Here is an 18,863-nt window from a genome sequence, read left to right as displayed (position 1 = left end):
GCTAGATCCAGTAGCTAGGGGTAGTATTCCCTCATTGAATGGGATACTACCAATTCATTAGTATAATCATTACCATATTATCTCGATTTTTAATCTGTCCTGCATAAGGATAAATATTTATGTAGGACTTATAAGTAGTTGCTGCACCTGCTGACAGTGTCCTTGGATTCCTGGTGCACCAAGTACATGACAAGCAGCCAAATACTAAGCTAAATTCTACCTCAAAAGCTCCAGAAAGCTTATCAGGACACAACATTTGTTAGTGATTTTCTTGTGCTGGTCTGCACTCGAGAAGTTAACCCACAAGCATGATGGCATCCTGAGAAATAGCGAGCTACATACTGTTCAGCAGGTTATACTTATGGCACATGTGGCCTATCCCAAATGCACACATTTTAATCCCTCATTGCCTGATAATATATTTCAGGGCCACAGAGGTATGCATGCAGCCTTTGGGAAGCCAGGAATAGGACACCTCACCAAATAATTCCATGATGGAACACAGCAATTACCAGCTGTTTATTTTTAGGTCTCTGGGGAGATGAGGATTTGTAACATGATGCCAAAGAAAGTAACTTTGTTTTGCAGAGAGGACTGTGGTATTAACCTTTCCAATATTTTAATGTGAGTGGATACAAGGGTACAGGGCATGTGTTATCCTTGTTCTCTTGGTGGTCCCACCTGTGTCAATTGCTAGAAGGGCAGGCCTCAAGTGGCCCTAGGAGAAGCTGTAGAAGATTTAGGTTTGTGATTTCTTTTTGTCCTTCTCTCTCTTTTATAACATTAAAACCCTGAGGCTGTTAATTCTAAAAACTGATGGGAAGATAGAAAAGAATAAAGGAAGGAAGAAAGGAAGGGAGGAAGGAAAGAGGATGCAAGAATGAGAGGGAGAGGCAAAGGAAGGGAGGAAGGGGAAAAGAGACATACTAAATGGATTCTTGTAATGCTACTTTCATGGCAAGGAGTTTAAGGAAATATATTGGTAATAAATAGAGCACATTTTGCTTACTGCCACTTTCTGGTTTCACTTTTGCGGCTGGCCATCAATACAGAAGGAACAAGGGGCAGAAATGTGATTTAATTCCTATGAGAAATCATGTTGATGACAAGGCAGTAATGGTAGCCTCAGGAGAGAAGTGAAGTTATACCCATTCTGTGGTTGCCTCCTCCTCATGTTCGCATTCCCTACTGTATTTCAGCTCTCTGCTTCTTCAGATCAACCCTGGACTCTGTAGACCACCTACCTTTCCTTGCAAGGTGCACAGCTTCTGCATGCTTCACACTGGTGACCTCAGTGCCATTGACAGCCAGCACCACATCTCCAATCTGGAGCCCAGCTTCCTCAGCAGCACTGTCTGTAAGTAGACAGACAACAAGGGTCTCATTGAGGAGGGGTCCCAAATTGATTGCCCTGCTGTTTGTCCCCTTTTAAAAAGCCTCTTTCTGTAAAGAGCCTTTCTTTCAAACTTTAGACAATTGCCGATGTCATTAATAAGAAGGAAAATACTGTCCTTGCAGCCTCCTTTCATTTCCAGGACATGGTTTCTTTGCACATTCATCCAGGCATCTGCATGGCCTCTTTGCAATATAATAGCAAGGCTGCTCAGAAACTCAATCTATTCATCTACCAGAAGGTTGAACTGGTAGTTCTCATTCCTTCATTGCTGCTAGGTCTCTTTGTAACCCTGAGAAAATCACTTAACCTCAATATCTTCATCTATAAAAAGGGAGGTGGGGGGCAGAGCTTCTCAGCAGTATTGTTGAGGGAACAAGTAATTGAAAAACTTAAGAAGTTTTGGCAAAAACAGATCTCGGAGTAGTCAGAGAAAAAAGAAATAAAGAGCTGCTTTTACTTTTCATTGTATAGGCTCCCTTCTAAGCCATCTCAGAAAGGAAACCCAAAATAGCCTTAGGCCTTAAGATTTAAGTTCTGGAACGTGGGGAGGACCTCTCCAGAGGCTATTTATTTTATCCCTCGGTTTTGGGGCATCTGCATTTACTGTAACATACCTAATATTCTCTAGGGGTGAAAAAGGATATAATAAATCATTTCAAGGTTAATTCATTTTAAATAAGGTGTCCCATCTATTTGAACAAGATTCTTTCTGCAACAGTTTAAATCTATTTTTTCTTTTTCACTTCAGTTTAAACCCATTTCCTCTTTCTTAGATATTAGTGCTGGCTGAGTGTTTATGGGCTTGCAGAGTAATTACGCAGCAATATTAGGCTGTCATTGTCTAGAATGTCATAAACCTCCTCAAATACTTTTAATCTGAAAGCATGACTCATTTGGTGAGGCAACATGACTTTGAATATTTTTAGTAATGACTATAGTTTGTCTAAGTCTGTTTATAATAGTAGGGAAGATCTCTGCTTGGATAGGAAATGGTCAATCAATGTAGGAAGGTTAAGTGAAGAGTAATATGCGATATATCCATTCATTTGCATAATATCATCCTTGTGGTGAATTAAAGTCTCATGGTATGGCTGATCATTTGAAAACATTTCCTCCATTGCTTTAAAGACCTTGATTGTGGCAATGCTTTCTGAATCAAATTCCAAAATGATGATATAGATCCAGAAACAACTTATCAATTTTTGTATTCCATATGCTACTAAATATTATATCTTTATACAGTAGTCTTCCAATGAATACACGTTGAACGAATGAACGACCTAAAAATTATATCTTCAAGGAGATTAGAATTCTGTTGGAGAAGAAAAGACATGCATAGTCAGAAAAAAATAGTGCAATACTCCGAGCAGCAAGTGTAAAAACACAAAGATAATAGGTATTGTGAAACTTCAGAAAAGGGAATTCTCACTCCCATTTGGAGTGGCTAAGAAATGCTTTCCGGAGAAGTGGAATTTGGTTTGACCTTGATGAATAAGTGGATTCTCCATAGTGGGGAGTAATGAGGAAGGCAGGGTGAGAAAGACTGCTGGGTGTTCACAAACCAAATTCCTCCTCTCTCTGGGCTCACATTTGGATAGCTTTTCTCCGACTCTCTTGCAGTTTGGCAACATGATTGAGTTCTAGCCGTTGGAATGGGATAGAAGTGATGTATACCACATTCAGGCCTGGCACATAAAAACATCCCATGGACCACTCTTCCTATTCTTTACCCATCTGCCTGCCAGATGCAGATGACTTCAAGATCCTATGCCATGACACACTAAAGAAAAAATAAACCTGGATCTCAAACAATTATGTGGGAAGCAGCCATCTTCCAACCAAGAACATCCACATGGGACTATCAGCATGAGCGACTAATGAGCTTTTACTATCTTAAACCATTAATGTATATTTTGTTACCAAAGTTAGCATAACCTCAAGCAATCAGCAAGCAAGCCAAGAAAAAAAATCTTCTGAGCAAAGGTGCACAAGCAGAATGTTCTAAAGACATGCCAAAAGCTAGTGACTCAGATCAATTGGAGCAGAGGTTGTGGTTGGATACAGTGAGCCTGGAGGATAAGGTTTGAAAGACAGCCAGTGTGTAAAGGGTCTTGGACGTGAAGATGATGAATTTGTACTTGATCCTTCAGTAATAGAGAGCCATTAAAAGTTTGTGAGCAGGGCTTCCCTGGTGGCGCAGTGGTTGAGAGTCCGCCTGCCGATGCAGCGGACACGGGTTCATGCCCCGGTCCGGGAAGATCCCACATGCCACGGAGCGGCTGGGCCCGTGAGCCATGGCCGCCGAGCCTGCGCGTCCGGAGCCTGTGCTCCGCAACGGGAGAGGCCACAACAGTGAGAGGCCCACGTACCGCAAAAAAAAAAAAAAAAAAAGTTTGTGAGCAGAAAATAGATATACAGTGGTTTTCAGAAGATTAATTTAGAATAGGGAGAGATTAAGTTAAGCATCTCAGCAAAAGATATTATTATCAGAATCAATACAGGCCTGCAATACAGGCTCTGGAAACAGGAACTAGAAATGAATAGAAGGTATAAAATGGTGTCATAGGACCTAAAATACCTCATTGCACTCATTTGCATGAGTAGGGGCAGATGCCTTTCTACTCCTAATAGACTATAAGCATCTCATGAGCAAGTAAAATTTCTTATTTATTTATTTAGGTATTTCCCGTGGCTAGTATAATCTCTGGCACATGGTAGGGGTATTAAAAAGGTTGGCTAAATATACTGAGATAACCATGGAAGAGAAAAACTGAAAATGTTCATTGGGCCAGGTATAAAAATATCTTTGAAACCTAGGATATGAAGTTGGCCTGAGAAGTGGGTTCAGAATTTATAACCAAAGGGACAAACATAAGGAGAGAAGTACAGAGCACTGAGGACAAAAGCTTGAAGAATAATCATAATTCCTTTAAGAACAGAGAGGAAATGGGTAGCCAAAGAGGAACATAAAGGAGCAGATAGGTCCTAGAGAGCATGGAAGCAAAAGTATAAGATCAGTGAAGGCAAAGGAAGAATTTCAAGATGGAGAAAATGGTCAACAGCTCTACAGTGATACCACAGAAGTAACCATAATAATGGTATTCTAAATCCTTTTCTATTCACAAAGTCAAGAAGAACAAAGATGGAGGGAAAGTGATTAAATCTGGAGTAAGAAAAGTAAATGATAACTAAAGAATTTTAAGGAGTACGATGGAAGTGAAAGACAAACTTCTGAGCTATTTGTGCTGATCTGTATATGCTAAATGATTGAATAGATGATTAGAAGTCATAAACTACTATATAATCAAAGTACGAGTGTTTGATAACAGATCTCCTCTCCCAAGTAAACTTTGCTTTAAACAACAATTTATGACTTAAAGGATCCAGCAATATGGAAATAATTTGTTTTTTTAACACCTTTATTGCGTCAAAGCTAACATACCATATAATTTCACCCATTTAAAATGTATAATTAAATGTTTTTTAGTATATTCACAGAGTTCTGCAACCATCATCACAATATAATTTTAGAACATTTTTGTTACCCCAGAAAAAAACTAAGTAACCAAGAGTAGTCACTCTCTCTTTCCCCCAACCTCTCAGCTTTAGGCAACCACTAATCTATTTTATGTCTCTATGGACTTGCTTATTGTGGACATTTTGTATAAGTGAAATAATATAATATGTGGTCTTTTGTGTTCAGTGTCATTCACTCAGCAAAATATTTTTGAGTCATCCATATTGTAGTATGCACTGCATTCTTTTCAATTGCTGAATGAATATTTTATTGTAAAGATATAGCACATTTTGTTTATCCATTCATCAGTAGATGATAATTTGTATTGTTTTCCTTTTTTGATGACTAATACTGCTATGAAAATTTGTGTACAAATTTTCTTGTGGACTTATGTTTTCATTTGTCTTAGGTATATACCTAGGAGTGAAATTGTCAGGTCAAATGGTAACTCTATGTTTCTTTAACGTTTTGAGGAATGGTCAGACTGTTTTCCAAAGTGGCTATACCGTTTTACATTCTCATCACCATTGTATAAGTGTTCTGAATTTCTCCACTTTCTTGCCAATATTTGTTATTTTTGACTTTTTGATTATAGCCATCCTAGTGGGTATGGAGTGGTTTTCGTTTGCTTTCCTTGATGACTACTGATGTGGAATCATTTTTTATGTGCTTATTGGCTATTTGTTTATCTTCTTTGGAGAAACGTCTATTCAAATCCTTTGCTCATTTAAAAACTGTGTTATTTATCTTTGTATTATTGAGTTATGAGTGAAAATTATTCTTGTTTGTCTAGGAATTACTTCTGTGGTGTAATGCTTCTTGATAGTTTATTTGATTGCTTTTAGCTTTAATTATAGAGGGTATTGACTGTGTTCCTCTAATCTGAATGCAACTTACAAATTGTCCCTTTATCTACTAATTTTGGTGACAGTTTGTGGCATTAGGATTTCTTAGGGGAGGGAGGTATTTCAAGGTGACTCTGTAATATACCACATAGACAGTTGCCCTACTTGAGGCTGCTCTTGGGAGCAGATGGAAGTATACATCCTACATTGCAAAGGAATGATCAAGGTGGTAAGAAAACAAAACCATGCTTTTCTAAGTTTGTTTCCCCAGTAGGATACCTGACTACATATTTCTGTATTTATTATAAAGAGTTAAATGCCGAGCTACTTCGTCCTTTCATGCATATTTACATATAGTGCAGAATCTGAAAACCTTAAAATTAAAAAGCAGGCTTGTCCTTTTCATTTAAAAAAATTTTACTATAACAGTAGCATTTTAAGTTCTAGAGCTTCCAGAAAGATGGCCCTGTCCATAATTTCCTCTATGGTCTGCCCATCCCTAAATGTATAGTTTTCTTTTCAAGTTTGCTTTGTATCAAAGTTGGAACATCTGTTTCTTTTGTTTATGCCAGATCTCACAAGCATTTAGGCTTTCATAGAAGATGTTCATGCAGATGACAGCTGGGTGTGGACAATTAGTTATGTAAGCTATGAGCAAGCTCCTTCTCTGTATACTTAAGGATAATAATTCTATCGCACCTACAGGTCTTCCTGCTTTATCTTTTTATCGTCAGTGTGTAATTAAGCCTCTCTGGTGCATCCAGAACAGTGTTTTGTGGTGTGAATGAGATTCTAAGAAATGCTAAAATACATGTAATTTTAAAGTCCCTCAACCCTTCATTTAGTAGATTTGACTAGACAGTGGATTTCAGGGGTTGCTTTTCAGCATTGAGGAATACGTTTTAAAAAAAGAGAAGTAGACTCAGCATACATGAATCCCTGCCAAGGCAGCACTTTCTGATGTTGAATAAAATCCTAGGTTAACTGTGTATTGTACCTTTTTTGCTACAGTAGAGATGCTTCAGCTTTTCCTATTACAAAACCTCAGGGCCTCCTAAATACAACATCATTTACAATGCATATATTTTGATTTGTTTCACATCTGAATGAATGAGATGCAGTTAACTGTCTCAGTTGGACAGTATCAGACATTAAAGAAATCATAACATTTTATTAAACTGCATTTAGTTATTTTGTCTAGAAGGCAGGCATGAAAAGTATGTCAAGGTTTTTGATATTTTGCAAAAATTTGCTAAACTTATGTTTGAATTGGAAAGGGTAGTCATTTTTATTTTTCTTATGAATTATTTTATTTCTTTGTTTAAGGCTAATCTTGCAAAGTCAGAGGTATAAAGAGGAGAGTAGGGAGAAGGGAAAGAGGACAGAAGAGAGAGAAAATGGAACGAGGAGGAAGGGGGAGAGGAGTTAAGTGGAGTGGAAAGCTGAGGAACATCGTGAACACATTCCCCATGAATGAACATTTATTTTCTTAAAGCCAGATGTCCTTTAAAACATTGTAAGAAATCAGAAACCACTTGATGATAAAAAGTTGACTGTTTTTGTCTGTATAGAAATAATTAAAGCCATAATTGGTTTTTGTTCTTGTTAATTTGAAGGGCACTAAGAGACAGAGTAAGGTTGACCCTGGACAAAATTTGTAATGTTTATGTTTTTTCGCCTGAGTTCTATTGCCATGTTCCTCTTCTACTCTCTCCTCATTCGTCTGGGGTTCACCCTTACCACCCCCAAGTCCCACCAACATTAGGGTAAACCCCCCTTCCCCAATCATTAAGAGAATTATCTGCTTAATAGTCACATATATATTTGATTAGCTGATTAAACTTTAATTGAAATTCATTCACATCAGAGTTAATAACTTGGCCCTTTGCTTTTCTATAAATATTTTAGAATCTAATTGAATATTTTTTACCAAGAAAAACAAAAGCGGAAACAAAAACAGCCACTCTACTAGAATTTTAATTGGGATTATATCTATAGGTCAATTTAAGGAAGAACTGACGTCTTTAAACATTAAGATTTACAAACCATACACACTTTTCCTGCCGTTAATTTAAGTGTTTTTAAATTTCTTTCTGTATTTTTTTTCAAAGTAATATTTGGCACACCTTTATGGGAATTATTTCTTTCAATTTGCCTTTTTTTTTTTTCCTTCCTGAAGGTTTTATATCCCATACTCTACATAGAGTTCTTAGGTCTACACTGCCTAGATATACCTTCAAGAGAAACTACTGTGAGGATTATGATTGAGTGAAAGCCTTCAACTGCTATACTTTCTGGTCATCCTGCCTCACACGAAGGCTACATTCCTCCCACTAAGTCACTACTTCCAGCCAGTGACTGAATTTGCAGGGGGTACTGGAGCAAGGGCGTTTCTGGCCAATGTGGGACTTGTCTAATGGGCACTTTTTACTCTGGGGCTGTCTCAGAATTTCTCAGAGCTACAGTGCAGTTTGAGGTTCTTCCTACACAATCCTGCTTCCTTCTCCCTCTCCTTTCACAGGGGCCAGACCTGCATTGTTGTCTACAGGCTCTTCTGCCTACTTATGCTCTCTTTTGTCTGTCATAGTGATTTCCTCCAATCTTTTGCACATCTGCTTTTGCATTGGTGTCTATTTCTCAGAGTACAGAAATGGAGAAAAAGGAATTTCTTTTATTACCTTAAAGAAATTTACATCTGTTCCTAATTTTCTAGTATTTTTATAAGTCACGAGAAGATAGAAGTATTGGCTTTCAATTGGAGAAGGAGGAAAGGAGAAAAAGGTAAAAATTCAGGTGCATTATAAGGTATAGAGGTGGGATTTCTAATGAACAGAAAATAGAGGCGAGAACTAGGAAAGAAGATAATCCATTCTTGCAAGCCTGAGGCTCAAGCTGGGAGAGGAAACTCAAGATTAGAAAAGAATTCAGAAATTTTGATTATTACATTAGACTTACCTGTAGTTCTATGATTATTAGACTACACTGAACTTTTAATTACAAAACAATTATGTTCTTATTGTCTGAGACTACAAAAAATTAGAATCCATCCCAGAACTCACCCAGAGCAGGAAAGAATAGGTCTGCAAGGTAGGCTTAATGGAGAGTATTAAGAAAAAGTTATTTTATGTAGTGCACTGACTGAATCCTGCTCATAAATGGTCAGATATTTGGGGCAATGTCAGTTCAACTGTATAGCTAAGAAGAGTTAGTGTGATTTTTAATGTATTGAATATTTTTCTTAACAGCTGAGAATAAAGTAGGTTAACTCAAGTCATGAAAAATTCAAAGGCAATTCTTTGATAAGAATAATAGGATTTTTAAAAAACGGGATAAGATGGAAGTAATATTACATCAGGAAGAGACAAAACACCACCTTTGTGTACACTAGGTGATGTTTCCTTTGTTTATCACTCATTGGGTGCACAGTGTCAGTCACCGTGTCAGTATGATTTGAGGCTGAGAGGCGGTAGAGTTCCTTGAGGTCTTCTCATATCTTCTCCATCTATTTTCCATTATTATTGGTACTTTGGGGAATGTGAAGAAGCATTGTTCCACCTGTAGATCCAGGGTGGACCCTGGTTTGCTAGAAACTCACCCAGGACAACGACATTCCCCTTGCATTTGGCTTAAGTGAAACAGCTCACAGTGGTCCCCAGGGACATGGAAATAAGAGAATATTTGAGGATTGAAGCCAGTCCCCTCTCTCTCTATCTCTTTTTTTTTAATTGGGGTATAGTTGCTTTACAATGTTGTGTTACTTTCTGTTGTACAATGAAATGAATCAGCTATATGTATACATATATCTCCTCCCCTTGGACCTCCCTTACCCCCTCCATCTCATCCATCTAGGTCACCACAGAGCACCAAGCTGAGTCCCCTCTCTCTTTATGACTCTGATGTGCGATGGGAAAACTAGAACTGCTAAGATTGTTTTGAATCCAGATGAGAGGCTTGTAACACTAAGGAAGTCTGGATCAAGGGGCTGAAAGAAGTTATGCCTTTGATTAAATAACTGAACCATGAAACAAACCTAACACCTGTGCTATCTCAGCACCTCCAAGTTTTTTGAGTCAATCAGTCCCCTTCTATTTTGAGTCAAATTTCTTACTAGTTGAGACAGAGAGTCCTAACTGATATAAGTCATAGGGCAAAAACTCTGGTTCTGAGGGTAGAAATTCTGAGGTATGAATCCTGGAGTGGCCATGATAAAGTTATATAACCTGAGCTGAGTTGTTCAACCAGTTTGAGCCTTAATATATGCATCTGTTAAATGGAAGTAATAATACCAAGTTTCAAGTTCTGTTGTATAGATTATATGGAAGTACATATGTAAAATGCCCTGCTCATACTAGGTGTCCAGTGAACGTGAGTGTCTTTCCTCTCTGCAACATCACATGGCTTTTATATTTAAAGTAAATTTAATTTTTACTTTGATATTATAAATAAGTAAGTAAATTTCTTTCCTTACAAACATCAGTGAGTGTGACAGATATCTAGGTTGCTAAGTACTTAGGCATTCCCCCATGCTTCATTTAAAGGAGACTAAGCCTCTACATTATACAGACTCTGTGCCATTGATCACCTGGCATAAGTGATAACCTGTGAGAAGTTGTTTCCTTAAGATGGGTCCTAAAACTGTAAAACTTGACTTCCATGCTGCACCAAGAACATCTCACATTCTATCTAGATACTCCATTCATATGAAAAATAGGTGGTTGTCTGTGCACACTGCTTCCTACCCACGGATGTCACCTATGACTGTGAAAGGCTGGGCGTGAAGGCAACAATTTCATCTGCTGCAGCTGTCACCCCTCTGGCCTTTCCCAGAGTTGAGTAGTCATCTACTTCTTTACAGATAGGAGAACATATTCTCAAAGGAATCACAGAGAGTACACAGAGGAAACATCCGAATGCTGATGAGCAAAGAAAAACAAAATGTGACCCTGGGTGATAATGGCACCTGGGTACCAGGGCAAGCCAGAGTGTTGTAATCTTCCTGGACAGTATGCCTCCCTTCCCCTCTATCCACACTGCCCCAGCCTTCAGGTACCTAGGGCTCTCATAGTCACTCCACAAGCATTTTGGGGGGCATCTGCTTTGTTGCCTTTGGGACACTGCACAAAGTATTGAGGATTAAAATAATGGATAGGATACAGTTTCTGACCTTGGAAAACTCACAGTCCAGATGGGGACTGTGAAACCCCTAGTGGCCTTGGGCATCCCTCTGTGATAACCTCATTAGGCCTCCCCTAATGCACCGTGCTGGGTATGGGTATATTTATCTTATCTTTATATCTAACAGATCAGGGAGCAAAGGATCTATCTTTCATTAGGCATCTACTAATTCCTAATTTGCTTGTTAGGAAATAATCTGAGAAGCCAGAAAGGAAATAATTTAGGGGGAATTGAACTGCTCCTGGAAACTATTAAATACTAGTAAATAGGCAGCTGCCTACTCATAAGACCCTTCTATCTCCAGAGCTTGAGCCCTGTTTCCGTAGGTACAGGTAGGACTCTTCTTTAGTGGGGTGGCCTTGTGTATACCAGAGGTGTCCGTTCCGTCAGGAAAACATGGTCTTTTAAAAAATAATTGATCATGATGTGGGCACTTGCCAATCATCATGAGTTTTTATAGACTGAGAGTTAGAAATTGCTTCTATTGCTTATATGTGTTTTACAAAGCTATAATATTGGAGGCTATTTAGTATAGTATATTGCGCGAGGCTTGTGATAGTTGTTCCTGTCTGAATTAAAGTTGCTGTAGTGAGATAACTTACTAGCATCCACTTCAGTTACCACAATTGGTTTGGAGAATTGAATTCGGAATCCCCAGGGATAATCGCCAGTTCCTTTGACCAGTTTCACGGTTCGCTCACGAACTAAAGAGGAAACAAAAAGGGCATTCTTTTGAGTTATTCTTTAGATACTACAGATATGATTGTAAATGCAGCTAGTATTTATTGCTTATTTATTACATGCCAGGGGTAATAAAAACATTCTCAGTACTTTACAAGTATCGTCTAATTTAATCTTAACATCGGCCTGTAATTAATATTCCTTTTTTGGAGAGAAGGAAACTGAGGCACAAAATGGTTAACAGCTCATCTGAGTCACATAATGAGTAAGGGGCAGTGCTTACTACTTGGAGGCAGCACAACTCCCAAAAGGCAGCCGAGCCTTACAGATCTGAGGCACTCAGATCCATAAACAGTGGAACATTTATTACAAGGTTATAATACACATGGAAACAAGAAAACAGAATTCTCAGCCATACATTTAGCTCTTACAGGATCCCAGGAAATCCTGAACAACTGAGCTTCTCAGAAACAATGGGAACAGCTGGGCCTTGCCGAAATTGTAACTGTAAGGTTATGCTGCATTGAAAGTGGAGAGTTCCAGAGACTTCACAGTAAAAATTCAAGAATTTTTACGTTAGTCTAATAATCTTTAATTAATGTGGCCCAGCTGTTTCTCAGTCTGCTTTTCCATGTGTCTTCTCCCTTTTCCTTCTGCTACCTTTATGCCGTCTTTTCTGTACGTGTATGTGTGTGTGTGTGTGTGTGTATATGTGTGTGTGTGTGTGTGTGTACGTGTATTTCTTCCTCAAAGCTTCTGCTTGCTGACAAGTTCATAACTTCGACGAACTCCTGAGCCCTCTTGACTTTTCTCCACCTCAAGACTTTCCAAGAGCATTTTCCCAGGCTGAATTCCTGAAAGAGAGAATCTCACAGGATGAAACTCATAACTCTTTGAGCTATTGCTCTTCAGAGATGAGGAAAGAGCAGGGTTCCAAGGCAGAAAACATGTCTCTGCAAGACTGTTCCTTTTGTGCAAGGGCAATTTCCATAAAGGGAGATGTGGCCATGGTAGGTGTTTTGTCTTTTACAGTATATTTACACCTTGTTTTTTATTTAGAAAAAAAAAATCATACCTGAATCATGCTAGAGTACAAAACTGAAATAAAACATTTGAAGGGCTTATGTGATCTCAGAAGAATCCTATTTTAAATGCTGACAATGTTATCCAATGAAGAATTACAACAAAAGTCTTCAAAATATTGAGTATTTGGTTGTATTTAAGGAAAACTTCATCAGAGAGAAGTATTAATGCAATACTGGGAGAATTAATCTGCCCCCAACGATTAGATTGGCATATTTTATTAGTCAAGTTTTTCCTATTTGTTAATGAATATCTTAAAATGATAAAGAATAAATCATAATAAAGTATAATGGTAAACTTCCTGAGCTGCAGAAGTGAATTATTAGTAATAGGCCTCTGGGGAAAAGGTATTATTAGGTCTCTGGGAAAAAGGTAATTAATTATAAAATAAGAATGCTCATCTATTAATAAGGGTAAGGCAAATTCACACCTTAAAATTGTAATTTAATAGAATTCCCTTCCATTAATAAATGGCAATACAGGGCTTCCCTGGTGGCGCAGTGGTTGAGAGTCCGTCTGCCGATGCAGGGGACACGGGTTTGTGCTCTGGTCCAGGAGGATCCCACCTGCCGCAGAGCGGCTGGGCCTGTGAGCCATGGCCACTGAGCCTGCACGTCCAGAGCCTGTGCTCCGCAATGGGAGAGGCCACAACAGTGAGAGGCCTGCGTACCGCAAAAAAAAAAAAAAAAAAAAAGGGAATACATTAAAATTTATGGGTAATATATTTTGTAGCTTCTTTTCAACCATTCTTTTGTATTTTTATATTTCCATATTTCACTTCTCATTGCTCAGAAATATTTAGATATTCCTCCAGTTTGGAGATCAAGGACATTTCTTCTTTGAAGGGTTGCATCCTCTAGATTCATATTCAAAGGTTCATACTAAAAAAAATGTCTAGTGCAGGCAAAATTTGGATAAAATTAGAAACAATCAAGCGTTCAAAGGAACTCTTAACAACTGTATTTTGAGTGGGAAAGGACCTTAGTCCACTTCCCCTTTGATGAGGAATCTCTTTCTTTGCCATCGCGGACAGATGGTCTGGGTGGGTGAGTCCCTGATCTTTGGAGAGAGATTATTATTATAAATGTACCTTATATTTTGCAGAGTTTGTAAAAAGGTTTGCCATTATTTTATTAAATTTCCTTCCAGATATTCTGAGGTAAATCTATTTTAAAAAATTTAAGTTTCTTATTAAAAAGTGACAAAGATAGTAAAAGGTTAGGTAATCTCCCCAAATGTTCTTGGATGTGATCATCTCCTTGGTCAGCTAGGGAACAAAAAGATCTGATAAAAACAAGGAAACAAGCATCTTTGTCTCTAATAATCCACTGTAGCCTAATATCAGAAGTAATTCATTCACAAACATTTACTAAGTATCTACTTTGTGCCCAGTTGTTTTCCTATGTATTAGGACTGTAGTGGTGAATACAGAGAAGAGACTTTTTCTCACGGAGTTTACATCCTAGACACTGGCTACCAAAATTGGCAAACGTTCAAAGAGAGAAAGAATAAATTCTCTTCATATGGATTCCCAAAGGAAGGTTTGTTATTACAAAATGTCTGAACAAAATACACTGTTTTTCTACTGGAAAAGGAAACCAAAGCTGCTGTGCAGGCATTAGTGTATTCCAGCCCTAAAATGCTGTGTTCTGCTTTATTCTATGCTCCTGGGAAGATCTCTTATCATTTGTTAATATGAATCCCTTTTGGCAATTATTTTACATGACTGTTTGGACTGCCACTTACTGGATCTCAGCATAATTTAAGGGACAGAACTGGGAAATTCAAGGACACAGAAATGAATATTTTAGCAGTCTGCAACAAGCTGGTAGCTAATCAAGGCAAAAAGAAAATCAGAAATCCTATTTCTGACCTCGGTAGAAATCATTTCTAACTACCCTACTTGTCAAAACTTCTTGCTCCCTATAGGTTACCGTCTTGATACTATCTTCTGCTTTTGACAGATTGATTACCCAATAGATATTTGTTTAATGGTGTATTTTTACTGTGTTGATTCAAATCAAATCATGTTTTCTTGTTTGTTTTCGTATTCCATGAGACTGTAAGATAGCTATTGCTTTCAAGGCTGTAGTGGTGGTGGTGGTTTTGTTCAGTCAGGCAAATCGAATGTCAACAATGTGTGACAGTATAAACAATTCAATAAAGTCTTTAAATGGTAAGCTCAATTGTAGTGCTCTCCTGTGGGAGAAGATACAATCAAGATGTTTTGCAACATGTTCCCCTCCCATTCTGAAGACAATTCTCTCATATTTTAAGATTTATAGTCCTGGATTCCCTTGCTACTCTCTGGTGAATAGTCTATGAGTGCACAGCTGCTGAAAAGCCACAGATGAATGTCATTGTCTTTTCAGAGACTGTGTGGGCACATCGTCAAGTAATTTATCCCCCCAAATAACACTTCCTTGGAATCATCTTGTTAGATGTAAAAGTTCAAATGAAGGGTACATATTTCCATAAATACGACTCATATATTGAAAATACCCTAACTTTTCTTTTAGCTCCAGCAATATACTTTTGTAATGATGCAAACCTTTGTTTATCTATTTCTCCAAATTATAGAAGGACACTTTCTAGAAGATTCAAGATTGAATTTTTTTAAGTGTAAAATTTATTTTCACAAAATACATACTGGTATATATAAATTAGTATTACAATATTTTAAAAATGCCATTAGTCTAATAAAGATATCTTTCAGTCTTAAAGCTATTCATTTGCCACCAACTCACGTTTCCTCCCAATCTCCATCTTCTTCTATTGATGTCTCAAAATCACATGGTTAAAAACATGTATCTGGTATATGTCTTAGTAACAGTAAGAAAGCAAAACTAGCACATTCTTGAACTGAGGTTCAGTCCAATAAATAGTATAAAACTCACCACATTTAAACATTTTCTTTAGTTGTGTGTATGTGTGTGTGTGCATATGTGTGTGTGTGTGTGTGTATACACACACACACACATGAATTTTTTGGCAAAATTAAACAAATTTTCTTTTCTTTTTTAGCTAAAGCAAATAACGGTGACTCAACCAAATGCTTGTTCATTGATGACCACAAACAGTTGTAGAAATGGTGATAATTGTACTTTCTTACATCAGGTGTTGGCCAAGATACTGTGAGGGAGGAATTGTATTTTACCCAACTTAGTTTTTCAGCTCCCTGCCACAAACAGTCAATACATATTGATCAATTTAGTTAGTATATTATGAAATAGCAGTTGTTTACAATTTATATAAAATATATATAAATATACACAGACGTGAATATGTATTTAATATTTAGTTAAAACTCTCATAAAAATTAAGAAAAATAAGGATAGCAGATAGAAATAGTCAAGATAGATAAAAATAGTGCATTATAGGGCTTCCCTGGTGGCGCAGTGGTTGAGAGTCCGCCTGCTGATGCAGGAGACACGGGTTCGTGCCCCGGTCCGGGAAGATCCCACATGCCGCCAAGCGGCTGGGCCCGTGAGCCATGGCCGCTGAGCCTGCGCATCCGGAGCCCGTGCTCCGCAATGGGAGAGGCCACAACGGTGAGAGGCCCGCGTACCGCCAAAAAAAAAAAAGTGCATTATAATTTTCACATATATAGTCTCACTTTATACTCACTTTATATTTTTATAACACTGTATGATAGGCAGAGAGATAATAACAGTAAATAAGTTACTTTTCTAAGGTCACATAGCTGGTAAATTACTTTTTATTCATTCATTCAACAAATATAAATTGGCTTCCTATAATAAAGCAGACACAGTCCTTGGTGCTTAGAATACATCAATGAACAAATAGAGATCCTAACCCTGAAAATCCTATTTTCAGCCTGGTGTTTTTTTCCTATGCCATCCAATACTCAAATAAAAGTTAACTATAGAAAATTTTATTTCTTTTTTTACAAAGTTTATTGCTGATTCTCAGCATCTATTTTTTTTATAGTTGATTTACAGTGTTGTATTAGTTTCTAGCATACAGCAAAGTGATTCAGTTACACACACACACACCACACACACACAGATATATATATACACACATATATATAAATACATACCTATATATACAATATATATTCTTTTTCAGATTCTTTTCCATTATAGTTCATTACAAGATATTGAATATAATTCCCGGTAGGATTTTGTTGTTCATCTATTTTATATATAGTAATTTGTGTCTGATAATCCCAAACTCCTAATTTATCTCTCCCACCACTTCCCCTTTGTTAACCATAAGTTTGTTTTCTATGTCTGTGAGTCTGTTTCTGGTTTGTAAATAAGTTCATTTGTATTATTTTTTTAGACTCCACATATAAGCAATATCACATGATACTTGTCTTTCTCTGTCTGGCTAACTTCACTTAGTATGATAATCTCTAGGTCCATCCATGTTGCTGCAAATGGCATTATGTGATTCTTTTTTATGGCTGAGTAATAGTCCATTGTATTCATGTACCACATCTCCTTTATCCATTCATCTGTCAATGGACATTTACGTTGCGTCCATGTCTTGGCTATTGTAAACAATGCTGCAGTGAACATTGGGGTGCATGTAGTTTTTCAAATTAGAGTTTTCTCTGGGTATATGCCTAGGAGTGGGATTGCTGGATCATATGACAAGTCTATTTTTAGTTCTTTAAGGAACCTCTATACTGTTCTGCATAGTGGCTGCACCAATTTACATTCCCACCAACAGTTGGGAGGGTTCCCTTTTCTCCATACCCTCTGCAGCATTCATTATTTGTAGTCTTTTTGATGATGGCCATTCTGACTGGTATGATATAATGCCTCATTGTAGTTTTGATTTGCATATCTCTAATAATTAGTGATGTTGAGCATCTTTTCATGTGGCTGTTGGCCATCTGCATGTCTTCTTTGGAGAAATGTCTATTTAGGTCTTCTGCCTATATTTTGATTGGCTTTTTTTTTTGTTGTTGTTGTTATTGAGCTGTATAAGCTGTTTGTATATTTTGGAAATTAATCCCTTGCCAGTTGCATCAGTCGCAAATATTGTCTCCAAGTCTATAAGTTGTCTTTTCATTTAGTTTATGGTTTCCTTTGTTGTGCAAAAGCTTATAAGTTTGATTAGGTCCCATTTATTTGTTTTTGCTTTTATTTCTTTTGCCTTTGGAGACTGACTGACCTAAGAAAACATGGCTACAATTTATGTCAGAGAATGTTTTGTCAATGTTCTCTTCTAGGAGTTTTATGGTGTCATGTCTTATAGTCAAGTCTTTAGCCATTTTGAGTTTATTTTTGTGTATGGTATGAGGAAGTGTTCTAACTTCATTGATTTGCATGCAGTTCATCAGCTTCTAATTTAATTTTCAAAAATTCCACTCTAAATTCCTTAAGTTTTAGAATCAAAGTCTCATGCTTGCTTTTCAATGAATGGTTAATCTCAATTAATTCATATTATGAAATGAGTATAAATAAATATTCTAAATGTGCAATATACAAACCTTGCATTGTCTTATGCATGTGCACAGGAACTCAGATTTACAACTTTTCCTCATTAAAATTCTCCAATGCTGAATTTCATATTTATAAGAAAAAATTAAGAAAGGCTCTATTTTACTCTACACGTAAAACAAATGATGATCTTATATGTAACAACAATTAATCTTGTCTCCATAAATGGGATTAAGATAAAACTAAGCACATTTAGATGCCTGTACTGAAAATTTAAGTACCTCTTTATGCAATGGAATCTATCATACTTATACCTGTCACTTCTGTGTATCTTTAGCAACTTCCCCCAGTGCCTGGACCATAGTAGGCATGGTATTTGTTGAATGCCAATGATTGTATAATTAATTTAAAACATTATTTTTAATCTGAATCTTTGCTTCCTTGAGTTAAATTGTTTACTATTTATCAAAGTCATTTATTTATACCAATAAAACAGAAGTTTATAAAAGCTCTACAGCTTAAATTTTGCAGCAAAGATTGGACTGAAGTAATAATTTCACACGCTGAAAGTTGTTATTCAGGTATAAGTTTTTAAAAAAATCATTATGCTGTTATTGCATTAGGGAAATATCAATAGTTTTAGTAAACTAAATTTTAATCTCTTAGAAAACATCATGAAGCTATTAGAATATAATGACATCTGCAAAAACACATGAAAATATGTTATTAAATGAAGGTATAATTATTAT

The 18,863-nt window shown here is 37.0% G+C and overlaps 1 protein-coding gene across 1 annotated transcript in view; it reads right to left on the bottom strand.

The window, feature by feature from the left end:
- Positions 1–18,863, bottom strand: part of LOC309958931 (uncharacterized protein) — a gene marked incomplete at both ends in the record, with an annotated part of 102,075 nt that overhangs the window by 62,671 nt on the left and 20,541 nt on the right. The window contains 2 exons of the mRNA XM_082835052.1: positions 1,245–1,355; positions 11,536–11,637. Of these exons, the coding sequence (XP_082691178.1) occupies positions 1,245–1,355; positions 11,536–11,637 (213 nt within the window). The remainder of the gene's footprint in view (positions 1–1,244; positions 1,356–11,535; positions 11,638–18,863) is intronic.

This window comes from Leucopleurus acutus, assembly GCF_964270905.1.
Source record: "Leucopleurus acutus genome assembly, chromosome: 3".
In the NCBI taxonomy this organism is placed as follows: Eukaryota; Metazoa; Chordata; class Mammalia; order Artiodactyla; family Delphinidae; genus Leucopleurus; species Leucopleurus acutus.
The sequence above is the reverse complement of the archived record's forward strand: the minus strand, read 5'-3'. Positions and strand labels throughout refer to the sequence as shown.